General features: G+C 41.9%; 1 protein-coding gene across 2 annotated transcripts in view; it reads right to left on the reverse strand.

The window, feature by feature from the left end:
- Window positions 1–1,047: 1,047 nt before the first annotated feature.
- Filip1 (filamin A interacting protein 1) overlaps window positions 1,048–16,459 on the reverse strand; it is a 151,751-nt gene continuing 136,339 nt past the window's right edge. Inside the window, exons 6-7 of one of the 2 annotated variants that reach the window (XM_057768845.1) lie at window positions 13,684–13,741; window positions 1,048–2,756 (exon numbers count right to left, since the gene is read on the reverse strand). In XM_057768845.1, the coding sequence (XP_057624828.1) occupies window positions 2,716–2,756; window positions 13,684–13,741 (99 nt within the window). In that variant the 3' untranslated portion in view covers window positions 1,048–2,715. Of the gene's footprint in view, window positions 2,757–13,134; window positions 13,742–16,459 lie in introns of those variants that run through there. The other variant, XM_057768844.1, reaches the window with a different exon arrangement.

Raw genomic sequence — 16,459 nt, forward strand, 5'->3', positions numbered from 1 at the left:
ACAGAAACTGTTATCAAGGTTTAGCCAGCATTGTGACTTATCCTTGTAATCCTAACCCTCGGGTGACTGAGGCAGGAGGATGGAGTTCAAGCCTATCTTCAGCTACATAGTGTATTTGAGGACAGCCTGTTCTAAATAGTGAAACCCTGTCTCAAAACACAAGTGTAAAGGCTGGGTTTTGTATTGGACACTTTTATTCATAGCACTCAGGAAACAGAGAGAGGCAGATCTCTGTGAGTTCTACATAGCGAGTTCCAGGCCAACCAGGGCTACGTAGGGAGACCCTGTCTTGAAAACAAAACAAAACAACAACAAATCAAGCGTAAAACAAATTGATTAGTTCAATGGTACCTTGAACTAGAAATACTGATTATACTTCAGGAAACATCCAAATTATTCTATCCAAAAATTAGTCTCATTCAAGTTGATGACATATTTACAGTAAAAGAAATTGGAGTTATATGATGTAATGTGGGTTAGTGCCAGAATTTTCTGTGAAGGCAGCTCTTACAAGCAAGCAAGGTTGTTAAGATGTGATTGTGATCTTGGACATATTCTATTTTTTAAAAATTTAATGTGTTCATTTTACTTATCTGTCATTCATGTTTAGCCAAAGACATTTATTGTAAGATAATCAGAAAAAGTCTCAGCATCTACCCAGATGACTGATTCCAATATAATCTTCACTGTCTTTATAAATACCAAAATTAATTACAACTCTGGTGGGAAAGAAACCCATCAGATCCAAATACACATCTTAGTAATGTTTTAATTTAAAGCAAATAATTAAGCTTCAGGCAAATGTGCCACCTAAATACTTTACCTCCCTGTCAATATAAAAATACTAAATAAAGCTGGGCAGTGGTGGCACACACCTTTAATCCCAGTACTCAGGTGACATAGTTAGGCAGATCTCTGTGAGTTCGAGGCCAGCCTGGTCTACAGAGTGAGTTCAGGATAGCTAGAGCTATACAAAGAAGCCCTCCCTGTCTGGAAAAACAACAACAACAACAAAAAAAAAAACCTAAATAAAATAAAACTGTTTTGTGATTGAAAATATCATTACATTTTTAGCATTGTAATAAAACTTAACAACGCTTTAAGAGATCACATGCATACTCCAGGCTTCTGGATCAGTAATCAAAACCACAGAAGGTTATGTGAGACCTCCATAGTCATTCCAGCTCAGGTAAACCAAACAGAGCACTTTATCTTACTTTTTAAAAAGCAAGAATAATTTTTAGAAAGTATAGTTCTTTAGTTTACAGTGTGTATTGACTATGATTTGTCAGCCTTCAGATTATAGTCAAACCTTCTAGGTTACACGAGGGAAAAAATGTAGCACTGTGTTTCCCATTCCAGAGCCTGTGGCTGGCGTGGAGACAGCTTGTGGACTATAGTGGTGAGTCTACAGCACTTTATCTGGGTGATTTTACTTACCTCATAGTTTTCAGAAGAAACATTGGCTCTTCAGTCACACTAGAAGTACCATTTAGAAACTTACGAGTCAACTCTGATCTTTAAAGTTATTTTAAAAATCTTGTTGGAAATATTCCCACCCCCTCGACAGTATTTTTTTTCCCTAAACTAGGGGTTCAAGTAGACTTCACATTTTCACATAAACCTAAATTCAACAGCAGTTCTGCCATTGAGACTTGAGTAATATAGTTTGGGCTTTTAATCCCTTAAAACTCTATTCTTAGCCGGGTATTATGGCACATCTTTAGTCCCAGCACTTGTGAGAGGCACAGACAAGCAGATCCCTTGAGTTCAAGACCAGCCTGGCCTACACAGCCAAGTTTAGGCCAACTACGGATAAATAACAAGGACCTGTACCAAGAAGAATAGAAGAAGGAGAAGGAGGAGGCAGAGGAGGAGTTGTTCTTAGACCTACGCGGAGTTATGAAAGTCAATCAAAATCAAAGGGAAACGATTATCTACATTTGGGTCTCCCTATCTTTTTTTGATAAAAAGTTGACATTTTCTAGGTCAGTTTTTATTTTCAAGATTTCATGGGGTGGGAATAATATGTGGGAAACAAGTTGATGTCACAGCCACTGTTTTGTACACATAATTAAATAATGCAAATAGAAATAAAATTGAACTGCCAGTCAAAGCTGTTAGTTTCCCACACAGAACACAGAGGAGACACAAATTGTTTTTTTAAGTACTTAGACTCCTAAGTCAGAACGCTGTTTTCAGTGACAAGCCACAGTCAGGACCATACAGTCACATGACTAGTAAAACTCCAAGTCTACTGTTTCTAGGTGTTACTTTAAAGTCGCCCAGGGAAACAGTGTTGTGCTTCTTTTCATTAAAAATGAACGAAGTACTAAAAAGAAAATGACACGTTAACCTTTTGAATATACAATATCAATACTCCGAAGAACTGACAGTGTAATCTACAGATATATGTGCCATAGACTACGAGAAAAGAAACAGTTTAGGGAAAAATATCACATGACAAAATGTATTATAAAAATAAATTATACAGCATGTGCCCACAGGCCTGAAAGCTCTGTAAAGAGAAGAAAACTTCCTTTGGCACAAAGATTCAATTGCTTCTGCTACATGTGTTCATAATTATCCAGGATGTGGTTTTTAACTGATAAATTGTATCCTCAAAAAAAAAAATCACTGGAAGTCATAAGGTGTTTCCAGCCAGTGTCAGTAGCATGGAGAGCCTCGGTGATGACTGAGGGCTGCGTGGTAATCTCATCGGGAGCTCATTCGCAACTGGTGAATGATGATGCTCTCTATAAAGAGAAAAAAGACAGCACATTTTCAGTTAAACCCAAGTCGGCAGTTGATATGAAGACCAGTACCAAACCATTTCAATAAAAGAACGTAAAGGTTAACACAGCAAACCAAAAACATGTAAATGAGGCCAGTATCAAGAGCTCCGCAGACTTTGCTATTTGGGATAACTTCTTTATACTTGCATGTGTGTTTTACTTCCAAAATAATTTTAAAGCTCTTTAGGAACCATGTCTAACATACTAATAATGGTAGGTTGATCTTAATGAAAGAACTAAACATATATATATAGTAATTACGATATGCAAGTCGCATGGTGGGGAAAGACTTTCTGTGCAACTGTTCTCCCAGCTGAACACTCTCTGCTCTGAACACTCTCTGCTCTGAACAATACCCACACATCTTTAACTTCTTTTTTCAATGCATGTGGATTGGACTGTTAATAAGGACATAGTCGCTTCATGTTCCAAAGAAGTCAAGAAACAATTTGCTCTCTGACTACTGGTTTTGCATAACTAATGATTTTATATCTACATGTATTCTTTCCGGCTAATTACATTATTTATTGAGCGAGTGTGTGCTGTGTAGGTGCGCAAGCATCGCAGCACACCTGCGGAGATCACCGAAGAACTTGCAGACTTGGCTGCCTCCCTTCATTATGCATGTCCCAGGTTTTCAGACTTGCCAGCAGACCTCCCTTCTCACTGAGCCACCTCACTGGCCCCATAAATTCATTCACAATTTTTGAAGACAATTTTTTTTATATATTCCTTTATGTTGTGTGTGTAGGAGTAGGTGGGTGTAGAGGTCAGTGGATGGATTTGCAGGCATTGGCTCTCTCCTTACTCTACGTGGATACTGGGGATGGAGCTCAGGATCAGCAATATGTGCCTTCACCCACTGAGCCATCCTGCTTGCCCCCTGATTCAGTCTTATAATAAATTTCAAAGCTGACTCGGTAAACAAAACAGTCCAGCCGCATTGCAAACATTTAATATCACATTGTTTGATTGGCTTTCCTTCTATACTAGTCTTCATGGCCTCATAAACTTGTATTGTGACAGTTTTCATTCAGTCCTTTTGAAACTATGCACTGAGATGGGACACTGTAGTAGGCATGAAGCTGCCTTGATGAGAAGACACGGTCCTGTAGACACTGAGCTTATGCGAAGCAGAAGAAAGAAAAGCACGAAAATTGCTCCACCTTAAACCTTCACCTCTCTGCAGCCTACAGCAGTGATGTAAGTGCAGAAACTTCCATCAGGATTTGCCAGGAACATGAAGAGCAGCTGCGGTGTTGCTCAACTGCAGCATGCTTGCCTAGCATGGGGAAGGCACTGAGGTCATTCCAAGACAACCTACCCTGCTCCCCCAAAGAAAGAACTAGCATTTCCACCTATATTCAATTCTAAATGAACACTATTATAACTTTACTCTCGTAGTTAATATTTAAGCGAACAGTAACTAAGCTACATTACATCACAAACCTATAGGTTCCTGCCAACTGCGTGGTGGGTGACCCTCCACAGAAAATGCTTTTGGATTCAGGTTTATTAACTACCTACTGGAGGCCACTAGATGGAGGTATTTTTATTCCCTTTCTCGGCCTTTCGGCTTGAATTTGGGTTTAAATGAAGTTTAGATGCAAAGTTTAGATGAAGAAAATAAATGTCTTAGACTTAAGACATTTGAAGGCTTTGCACAGCTTTAAAAACTATACATACAAATGCATATACATATATGTGTGTATGTGTGTGTGCAGTTTTCTCTAGACCTAAAACACTTTTTAAAACTCGTAAAATGGATCCATCTTCAAGCCAGAAAAGTAAAAGCACTTACAAGATACTATGTAGATATCGTCATCTGAGATTAAAGTACTATTTCATATTCATTACTTTTTAAAACCTTATGTAGTATGCATCAAGGAATGTTTAAAAGAACTACGTCACAATGCATCTTCCCATTTCCTTCCTTAAGGACTCATAGAAACAAATGTCAGAGAGGAATCCACCATTCTTAGTGTGGATGGGACTCAAAATGCTTTTTCTCATCCAGGATAAAGAATAAAGGTACCAGAAATCACCGCAAGGCCCCCTGCACGGCTAATATTTTCGGCTTTTACACCTTTCTTAGTGTGCAAAGCTCTTCGTTCATAGAGCCACTTTCTCTTAATTCTGGCATTGTACAATCCACACAGAAATGACTTCAGAATTCATATTTGGTGAAGGGTTGGCCGAGGGTTTACACAGAAAAAACAACATCATGGTATCACCCCTTGGCTTCATTGGTACACTTAAATTACCAAACTGGCAACAAATGTGTAAATGTGTGTGTTTATAATAGACTGTCAGAAACACTTGTTTACCAAACAAAAGGTTGTTCTATATAAATTTTACCTTCATAATAAAAGATGTCTAATATCTGTAATTGCTTATGATCAGTTTTCCCCAAATCTCAAATGAACTCAAGAATCACTCATCCAACACCTGAAATTGTGAGAAATAAATATTGTACAGCATAAGGTTTTGAAGTGGTTCATTAAATAGTCATTTTTTCTTTTATGTTTTTTGTTTTTGTATTTGTTGAGAGGCCAGCAAGATTGCTCAGTGAGATGACTCAAGTTTAATGGCTTGGGTTTGGTCCCCAAGACCCACATGGGAGAGAGAATGGACTCCTGTGAGTTATCCTCTTTCCAAGTTATACGACACACACGCACACACACACACACACACCAGGAAGAGGTGGAGGAATAAACAAACACATAATTCTTGTTTAAATGTTTGTTGTTGACGATGGTAACAAACTTGGCACCTCCTGCTAGACTTTCCTTGTATCCCAGAAAAGAACCCAAGTGTCAGACCCTGGGGCCTCTAAGAAGAGCTTAGAGGTTATTATGACCAGGTACAATTCTGCAATAAGTTTCTATTTCTACATATAGATCTTTGTGATATACACACACACATACACACACACACACACACACACACACATATATATGTGACACTTGTAATTTGTAAAGTATTTAATAAACAGTAAAGACAAATAATCATAGTTAATTACCACTTATTGGCAAACTCAAAATATCAAAAGCACTTGAGCTTGGGAGTTTCCGATACCCAGACACTGGTCAACATAATTTTCTTTTTTTTCAAATTGAAATAAAAAAACTTTAAATTGTGAATATCATATACATATAGAGGACACTGGATTCTTATATTTTTTTTTGACAAGAATTTACCAAAATCTAAAATTTTCCATTTCTTTCGTTTGTTATTGTGCTGTTTTCTCCTTAAGAAACTTTGGGCAACACAGTAAACACACTATTTGCCATTCTGATGTTGCTGTGAGACAGCGCTAACCCATTATTTTTTTACACTAGCCATAAGACAAGTTCCATGCAAAGTAAATTAAATGTCTTCGGTTCCTGGGCTGGCGAGATGGCTCAGAGGTTAAGAGCATTGCCTCCTCTTCCAAAGGTCCTGATTTCAATTCCCAGCAACCACATGGTGGCTCACAACCATCTGTAATGAGGTCCGGTGCCCTCTTCTGGTCTTCAGGCATACACACAGACAGAATATTGTATATATAATAAATAAATAAATACATATTTAAAAAAAGTCATCGGTTCCTAATTTTTCTTGGTTTCTGATCTTACTAAGCACCTATCCTTTTGTGAGTGGTATCACAGAACTTATAGCCAACCAGAAGACTTGAATTCTAAAGCCACATGAATGGAATAGAATTTGGGGAGAAATTCAAGGAGCATTGACTTGCATTCCAAAGCCACACGATGGGATAGGACTTGGGGAGAAATTCAAGGAACATTCCCTTGAGCGATGGAGTGGGACAACCTAACATCAAGTTGGAAATCCACTTCTAGCTCCCTCCCATGCAATGTGTGCATTTTTACTCGGCCACAATATCTACAAAGAACTCTAGAGCTCTGCATTTTAAAAGGTCTGCTCTGGTAAATTCAACCAAATGAGTCTAATAGCTAACCTCTAAGCTCACACAGCTCAGACAAAGCATGGTGGCACCTCAGGGCTTTGCATCTAGGGAGGAGGATGGCTTTGTTCATAGAAAATGTAACCTTAACTTAAAGAGAACATTTCCTGTGGCTGCTGTCCACCTGGCTGCCCTACAGCACGCCTCCCTGTTCCATGACTCCCTCCCTAGCAGGGACTCCGTGGAGGACCCACACCAGCTTACTTCTTCCTCTTTGCAAGCTTTCAAAGCTCAACTTTGAACTCACTGCTCTCCGGGTAAGTTTGAAATGACCTACAAATATCCTATATAACATCTAGAAAGGAGAATAGTTAGATATTGCTTGTTTTTGTGCATACCCGAGTTCCTTAAACTACATTGGAATACAATCCTATCATCACATTCAGAAATCCTGATAAAACATCTGTTTTAAATAGGAAGTTCAATAAACTTCCTCTGTTGGCTTGAGCTTCTACTCCTTCTTTTGGATTGAGCTCAGCTAATTAAAAATACTTCCGATAATCAGTTTTGTCATTTGTTCTGGAAAACTTTTGAACCAGATGATATAATCTCCCTTGGGGTTTCATAATCATTGAACCCTTCATTTAATTCCTTTCAAAATCAGCTCTTGCTCCACCATCAGCCCAGATAAGCCCACCATTTCTCTAAATTATAGGAGCCACCAACAATTATTACTAATGACTTATTTTTCAAGCAAGTCAATCCTTACCTCTACCACTGAATGCTATTCCCAGAACAAACAAATTTGAATTGCTTCCCTCAAATATAACATCTATAAATAAAAGCTAACTGATGGGAAAATGTGTCAATTTTGAGCCCGTGATGCCCAGGTCTACTCTCTCAGGCACACAGACTAAATGTTCAAAGCTATCTTGAAATCGAGAACTGTCAGACTAGGAGTGCTGGAGTGAAGGCTCAGTGGTTAAGAGTGCTAACTGCTCTTGTAGAAGACCTGGGTTTAATTCCCAGCACCCACACAGTGGCCCTTAACCACCGATGACTTTAGTTCTCGGGAATCTGGTATTCTTCTGACCTTTGCAGTCTCCTGCATGCACGTGGTACACGTACATATGATCCCCAATACATTTAAGACTTTAGATTGGGGAGACAGCTCAGTTCATGATATTCTTGTTATACAAACATGAGGACCTGAAATTGGCCCCTGGAACTCAGACCAAATGCCGAGTATGATGATTTGCTTATAGTTCCTCACTGGAGAGGTAGAGACAGATGACTAGATCTTGGACGTTCATTGACTAGCCATTCAAGCCTTATCAGTGAGCAGCAGGTTCCAATGGGATAAGCTGTCTCAAAAAAACAAAACAAACAAAAAATTGGGGTAGGCGGGGGAACGGGGAGGGGGGAAATTTACTTCCTTACAACCACTTCCTAGCAACCACGTGGTGGCTCATAACCACATGTAACTTCATTCTCCAAGGATCTGATGCCCTTGTTGACCGCCGTAGGCCCCAGGTACACACACAGTGCACAGTCACATGTGCAGACGGAACACTGATACACGCAAGAGTGAATTGTTTATGTTAAATTAGAAAGACAATTGTCAGCTTTAACTGTAAGATCCGAATCAGCCCCTGCTACCTCTGTGACTGCAGGTCTGTCCATCACATATTCAGAACACAACAAAATGGAGAGAGCCCCAATCAGAAAATAACCATTAGTTGTCGGGGGGTAAAGCAGGTTCTTGCAAGTGGCTTGGTGCATACAGTGCAGTAATCATATTATTGCAGAAGGATTCCAGAATTATCCAGCAAAATGCTAAACCACAAGCCACAGTAAGGTGATTTGCCAAAGGACACACGGAGCTTTGGTGACAGGAAAAAAGTGCTACTGTAATCTCCTGGTTTTCAGCTTTCTTAGTATCGCATCCACTGTTCATCAGCACCCTCTTTCTGGTGGCTCTCTTTAGTGTGTATCCTAAAGCCGAACCCTGCTTGAGGGGGGTGAGTTTGGGTTTATAAAATGAGGAGTGTCCTTCGTGAATCTGAAGAGCAAGTCCACCCTCTGAGGCATCCATCCTCAGGAAAAGGAAAGGAAGGGGAAGGAAGAGGAAGGGGGAGGAGGGGAGAGGAAAGGAGGGGAGAGGAGGAGAGGAAAAGGGAGGGGTGAGGAGAAAAAGAGAGGGAAAGGGAGGGGAGGTGAAAGGAGAAGAGGGGAGAGGAGGGAAGGGGAGAGAAGAGGAGGGGGGAGGAGGGAAGGGGAGAGGAGGGGAGGGGAGAGGAGTTCTGGATTCAGTTCAGGCAAAAGGACAACAGCTGGGCAGCAGTCTTGGAGGACAACCAGTCCAGTTTGAAGGAGCATAGGGCTGCCCAGGAAGGCCTCTGGGGAGGAAATAGAAAACTGCTGTGTTTAAGTGTTGGAAAAATTACTGATCAGTGTTTGGCATACCAAATGGAGTGTTTGGGAAAAGTAAAACAGATACATAGGAAACCAAACAGATGAAAGATCAAACAGAATAAAGTAATTATTCCTTGGCAGAAGTGTCAAGCGGAAGAGAGCACACTCCTCATGCACAGCTTGGCTCAGTAGGGAAGCATATTCAAGTTTCCTCTGTGCACATTTTACAAACACTTAGAAAATTTAATTACTGTATCAAAAATATGTGACGTGAGCCAGGCGGTAGTGTGGCACACACCTTTAATCCCAGCATTTGGGAGGCAGAGGCAGGTGGATCTTGGTGAGTTCAAGGCCAGCCTGGTCTATAGAACTAGTTACAGGACAGCCAGGGCTACACAGGAACCCTGTCTCAAAAAAAAGGATAAGTAAGTAAATAAATAAATAAATAAACAATCATGTTGAAAGGATGGATAAAAAATTAAAAAGACACCTAAATGTTCACCACCAAAACAATAATAGGAAGATATAATATATTTAAAATCTAGAACTAAGAGACTAGAGTACAAGGACATTATACAAATATGGAGACAAATGTTTGGACAAGTGGGTAAGAACCGGAGAAGAGGTCCCCAAGGAAAACCTTGGGTCAGTGGGAAAAAGTAAGGAACAACTATTTTCGTTATCTTCTACCATTGGCTGCTATTTTAACAATGTGCGTGGATTGGTTTTTATAAAGGAAAGGCTGAGGCTGGCTGAGCAGCCGAGAGCATGCACCCCGCACCTCCCACACTGCACCGAGAGCATGCACCCCACCCTGCACCGCTCTTGCAGAGGGCTGGAGGTCAATACGCCCAGGTAGCTCACAGCTGCTGGAGCTCCAACATCTCTGGCCTCTGCAGGGCACCTGCACTCACATGCACTTACCCACACCCATGCACGTGGCTAACAACTGTGTCTCTAAAAAAATAAAAATTAAATGCTAAGGACAAATCCACAGTGCGAGAGTAGAGGCAGGACACGTGAACTGTCCTGTCAATAATTTAGGTGGGCGTGGACGGAGCCAGCAGGAGCTGCGGAAGCCTGCACAGATGAAGGGAAGGGTGTGTTGCACTGTAAGGTTCTGTAGTATATCTATTGCCTGTATAGAAATGACAGACAAAATTAGAATCTGAGGCTAAGAGTGTGGCACAGGGGTAGAGCACTTATGGAAAGGGGGAGGGGAGGGGAAAGGAAACCTCTCCCTCCCTCTCTTTCTCTTCTTCAGCCTCTGACACACATATCTCCCTTCTTTCATTGCCACCGATGACTTTAGTTCTAGGGAATCTGGTATTCTTCTGACCTTTGCAGTCTCCTGCATGCACGTGGTACACATACATATGATCCCCAAATGCGTTTAAGACTTGGGATTGGGAAGACAGCTCAGTTCATGATATACTTGTTATATAAACATGAGGACCTGCAACTCAGACCAAATGCTGAGTATGATGATTACAATGGTAGACCAGCACAAAACCATCTCAACAGCCCCATGTGCTCTTCCCATCTCTAGTCCTATGGTTTTGCTCTGCAGGAAGGATGAGAAGTTCAAGTCTCTTCTACATAATCACTGAAATTATGCATCCCATATGCTACTACTCGAGACACCCAACGGCTACACATCAACCTGCCCTCCAGCCAATATGACAGGAAGCCAGTGGCCCTGTTTAAGCAAACGACCTAGAGATGACACTCGTAACATTGATTTAACAGACAGACATGCTGCAGCAATATCCCACGTCAGAGCATTCCCAGGACCACGTGTGGCAAGTCATCACCATCATGGACATCCTCAATAAGTTCAGTTGACTCACAGGTGTGGAAGACCAGGGTCTCCTCTTTAGCTGTGGGGGTCGTACCAGCACACCCCTAGAAAGCATTATCACAGTGAACTCTGTGGAAATGACATGCGCCCTACCTCTTAAGACTTTCTCACTGCAGGACCCGAGCAGCAGTGACACACATCAGCCAGTATGGGACTGCTTTTATTTTAGCATACAGTAGGATTCACAACAGAGAAAAGAGTCTAAACTGTTAGCCCATTCTCTCCTACGAAAGCACATTAAGCAGCATCTTAAAAACATTTACCCGTGGAAGATGGAGTCAGGCTACACTTCATCCTCCATTTCCTATCCCCTGTGTATTCCACTTCCAATGTGTGATTTAAAGCAAAGCTGCCCAGTAAATATACAGTTAGTTCTAAAATTACAAAGAGGAGCTTCCCTGGCGGTTACTTTTCGTCATTTTTGAAGTGGCTGTGTATCGTTTTGCCAAGTTTTCTTAGCGGTTGTACTTTGTGCATGGCTCTATGCCGGATCTACATGCGTAAACATCCTGTACACTCACTGTTAAGCCTTTCTGAGCACGCTCCCAGGGTGATATGAACATCCAGGAGGAAGTGATGTAACCGTGGTGTGGGCAAGTGAAAGTGAGAAGATCAGCAAGACACACCGAGATTGTAAGAAGGTCAGGCAGAGTCCAAAGGAACACAGCAATTGACACTGTCCTTGCTTGAGCAGCTCATGTCATAGAGTAGAGACAGTGAACACTTCACAAACACAAGGTAGGCGCTAGTGCAAGGACAAAGAATGTCCTTGTCTTTGGAAGGGTTGGATGTCCACTGATTAGAGTGCAGAAAGTCAGTAAGAAACACAAGTCAGTATGCTAACTAGCAAATTAGCTAAGATCATACATATTAGCTAATCTCTGTCTCTCTTTAACCTTCCGGACCCAGCATTCTGGATTGTTGTTAACATGGTTGCTGACATATATTAATGGATACTCTGAGAACCGATGAGCAGCTGGTGACAGATCTGCCTAAAGTGTGTATAGATAATTGGAGGCGGCCACACCCACCGTCACACATACAGTTCAAGCCATGTTCTGCACGGTGTGAGTTGTCTGGTACAGAAAGGAATGCAGAGAAGCACTTGGCAATGAAACAGTGACTCACAGTCTGAAAACGAAGCACACGTATTCCTTTTCCTATTTGCCTTGCTCAGACACCAAAAGTGTGTGCTGTCCCGTGTGATTTTGGAAATTTAGGAATTCAGAAACAAAAATGCACATCGGTAACTCTGTAGTTACTGTAAATGTGTGAATTTCACCTATGTGGCTCAGAAGTTTGGGCAAAACTGTGGCCTGCATGAGATGACGGTGCACTAAGCTGTAGTTTACCAGCCTGAAGTCCTTTGGTGATTATGGGAGCGTGAAGCACAGAAGCACTTTTTCAAGGTTAATCTCACAGACACACGGCGTTCTCCATTTACACTCTGTCCCGTGCTTATTAGAACACGCTCAAACACTAAAGAAAATGATTCAAGCATGAGTAAAACCAACAGTAAGAATGAAGTACTTCCCCACACCACGCGACCCAACAGGCACACACATACATACATACACACACACACACCCAAAATCACGATCTGTTCTACATCTTCAAACAGAGTCCACACTTAACTGAGGAAAATATTGAATTCAATTAAGGGGTGATGTCAGTTTTTCCTCGGCTGGAAAGTGTCTAAATTTGCATTGGGCTGTTTTTAACATGTCACCATTTCTGCGGAGCTTTACAGGGACACTCGGCAGCTCTATTCCACTACTCCACAATGTCCACCAACTGACACTTAAACAGGGCCTAGCTCCGGTCCTAATGGCACAGCGCTATTGTCTATGAAATGCTGGGAGCGGTTTGAGGTGGCCACCACTTCTGGAATACACACAAACACACAAATAAATCAAACTCTCTTTTTCAGATTCCACGGTTGTCTCCATTTTATTTCATGTTCAAATTTTCCCTGAAGTCATACTAGGAGCTTCTGCTTTTCCAGATTTTAGAGGCCCTGTGATAGCTTTGAATTTTTCCCTTACATCACATATATCAAACTCAAGATTTGATAGTGTACAATGACAATTGTTAAACTCTCTCTTATTTCAAAATAGTTTTTTTTTTGGAAAAAAATTGTAGAAGTAAGTCTGTGAAACTTGGCTTACAATTAGAAAATTTGGGAGCCAGCCTTCAGCAGCACGTAACGTGGCCCCTAAGCCTCACTTGTGAAGACACTGAGGGCTTCTTAACTGATGACCGACATTCGATGGGGCCACATGCTAGAAGTAAAACTAAACTCGGGCCAGACCCTGTCTCAGGACCAGCGTCTTCAACAAAACATTCGCAAACAGCAGTTCTGTTTATCAGTTCTGCTTCCCTGCATTAAAACAGATGCACAACATAGGAAAAACGATAGCCATTAGGGGGTTATTTTATAAACAAAATCCTTAAAACTTAAATTAGCAGTACATATAAAAGGTTGGCACAAACAGAGGAAGGTTTGCCTCCACAACAGCGGCAGCGGCCTGGTAACATACCCCTTAGCCACTGCCCTCAGCCCTTCCCTCCTCCGAGAGAGACAGTGCTGCTGGCTGCCGGTCTCTTCAGCTCTATTTTCATAGACTGAGTCTCAGCTCGAGGCTGGAATTTGGTCAGATTTCCTGCTCCTGGGGCTGCTACTAGTGATTTTCCAGCTTTCATACCTTTTGACATAGGAATGCGGGTGGGTGTAGGCCGCTGAGATGACCCATCTTGTCCTGACTGTAAGAGAAAACACAGACAAAAGGGATATGTTGGTGAGTTTCCCCAGTTATTCCCGTTAGCATATTCCTGCCACCAGGGAGCATCCGCAGCGATCCCATCCCAGGGAAAAGGACTACAAAAGCTGGAGTTGGCTTCTAACCTGCTCCGAATCCTTCCCTTTTCCCTTTCTTGAAACATCTATGCTGAATTTCCCTCTCAACCCTTCCTTCTTCACCTTCTCAGCCCTATGCAAGATGACCTCACAACCTAGCTCTTAGAGGTATGCCACTCTCCTTCCTTTCTGCCACTTCAGAGGAAGTGGCCCTTTTCACCTATTTATGACCTCAGACTTTTCTGTTTTAATCAGCACCCTGACCACATCCACCTTCCTACAATGTTCCTCACAGTGCACGGCTTTGGTCTCTGTATGAGTCTCACCAATGCTCTCAGGCTCTGATGACTCCTTTCTTCTCCTGATGGTTCATTCGGCCCCGCCTACCTCCAAATGTGTCGCCATGTCCTAGTCTTGGCCCTTTTATTAAAGTTTCCACTTTCACCCTCAGAATCCCCTTGCTTGTAATTCCATGCATCCAAGTCCTAGAACACTGCCTCCTGACCCTTCTGAAGTGCAGATCTAATTTCCAACTACTCACTGAACATGGACAGCATCATGCAGGCATCTCAGAAACTGTTACACTGCTTGCTGTCATCCCCAGCAAATCTCCTTACACAGCAAAGACAGGAACCCCTTGAGTCACCCTCTGCATGTACTCTGTTATAAAATCCTGGCTCTCCTGGAACTTGCTTTGTAGACTAGGATGGCTTTGAACTCACCGAGATCTACCTACCTCTGCCTCCTGAGTGCTGGGATTAAAGGCATGCGCCACCACCGCTTGACTTCCCCTTCTTTTTAAGATGGGTTTTTACTGTATAGTCCAGGCTGGTCTGAAACCCGCAGCCCTCTTGCCCATTTCCTGAGTGCTAGAATTACTAGAATATACCACCATGCCTGGTTCTCAGTTCTATTTTTAGTATGGCCCTATCTACATTGTCACCTTTTACTCCTATACGACCCTGGCACATGTCCTTAGACTGTGTTCTCTCCTATCTGTCCTTTCAATGTTTATTAGAAGTATCTTTCAAAAATAATGTAAAACATGTTCAGGTTCATTCATTAACTTTTCAGTAACTCCCTTTGTCTATTCAGAGAAACTAAATGCAAGTCGCATAAGCCAAAGCCTAATCCCTGAGTGTGTTTGCATATACTGCACCTGCCTGTCCCCCAGAAACACTGCCACAACACAACAGGATCTCTCTATGTGACCCAAACACACCAGGCCCCTTCGTAGGGCCATGCCTTCACACATTCTGCTTGTCTATACCTCACAGACTCCTTCCCATGCCTTCTGACAAGTGACGCCCCCTTTGGTCGTTCCTTGGTGCATACCTTTATTATAGAACAATTAAGTCCTCCTAGTCTTTCCTCACTGACTTGGAAACATTTACAGATCTCTACACACCAGCACCCAACACCACAGTGGAAGCGGGACTGAGGCTCAGTAAAAAGTAAATGAGCGACTATCCAAACGAACTAGCATCACTAATTATATTCTAAGATCAGTCTCCTAAAGCTTTTTGTTGCTCTAAATTGTATTTTGTTGAATTTACCAAAATACATGGACCATCATCATTTAGGCCTGAGATTTTTAAATCTGATTTGTGTGTAAGGGTTAGGTGGTAGTCAGAGGGTAAGATTTTCAATCTGAACTTTGAAATGGGGAGAAGATGCCACAGCAAAACAATCTGCTCTTAAATACAATAATTTACTCCTCCACTATGTGTTTACAAAGCGCAAAGACACAAGACCTCGCCCAGTGGAGCTACGCTTTGTCCTGCTGAGAAGCCGGTCAGCAGCATTGGAGGAGACCAACGTTGAGTGCTGTTTGACTCCAGCGGAGCCAGTCACTCGAAGCTTTGCTGCCGAAACAATGGCTGGGTCACACTGTAAAGTCTGCCTTGAGTCTGTGCACAGAGAATTGGTGTAAACAATTCTAAGGATATGGGAAGATGGCTCATAGCTCATGTATTTAAATCATGAGTTCACTTTTGAGGGATTTCCATATAAGCTAGAGAATGTGTTCTGGAGCTAAGAATCACAATTTCTAGCCTGTTAGGTTGAATTAATATTTAAGAGGTACGTGCTGTTGTATAAGAAATTTGTCCCCCACCCCCCCAGGACTTCCACGACACAGGATCTCCACAACAGCAGAAGTCAGAGGCCTGACCCATGACTCTACCTTGCAATGAACACTTGCAAGTACAGATGAATGAACTGAAGGGTAGACTGTAGGACCAGGCCACATTACAGCTTCCAAGACAAGATTCTTCTCCCTCTCTCTCTTGTTTGTTTGCTTGGTTGTTTTGGTTTTGATTTTCTTTTTTTTTAAGTTTGGTTTTGTTTGGGGCCGGAGGTTACAAGGGCAGAGAGCAGATGTGAGGGGACGGGGAGATGAGTGGGGTCAGAATACGTGACGTGACATGTACTAAGAATCAATAATTTTTTTTTAAAAAAATCTCTTACATTCTAAGAAATTAGAACTTTTGCTGGACCTCACAACCAGAGGTAATAATACACCTTGAGTATTGTGTACTCAGTTTATTTAATGTACTTTTAAGAGAACAATGTGACAATCAATTTTACTTGCCTCAGATTTCCCATGTAACCAATGTTTACCA

The sequence above is a fragment of the Chionomys nivalis genome, chromosome 4, assembly GCF_950005125.1.
Source record: "Chionomys nivalis chromosome 4, mChiNiv1.1, whole genome shotgun sequence".
NCBI lineage: Eukaryota > Metazoa > Chordata > Mammalia > Rodentia > Cricetidae > Chionomys > Chionomys nivalis.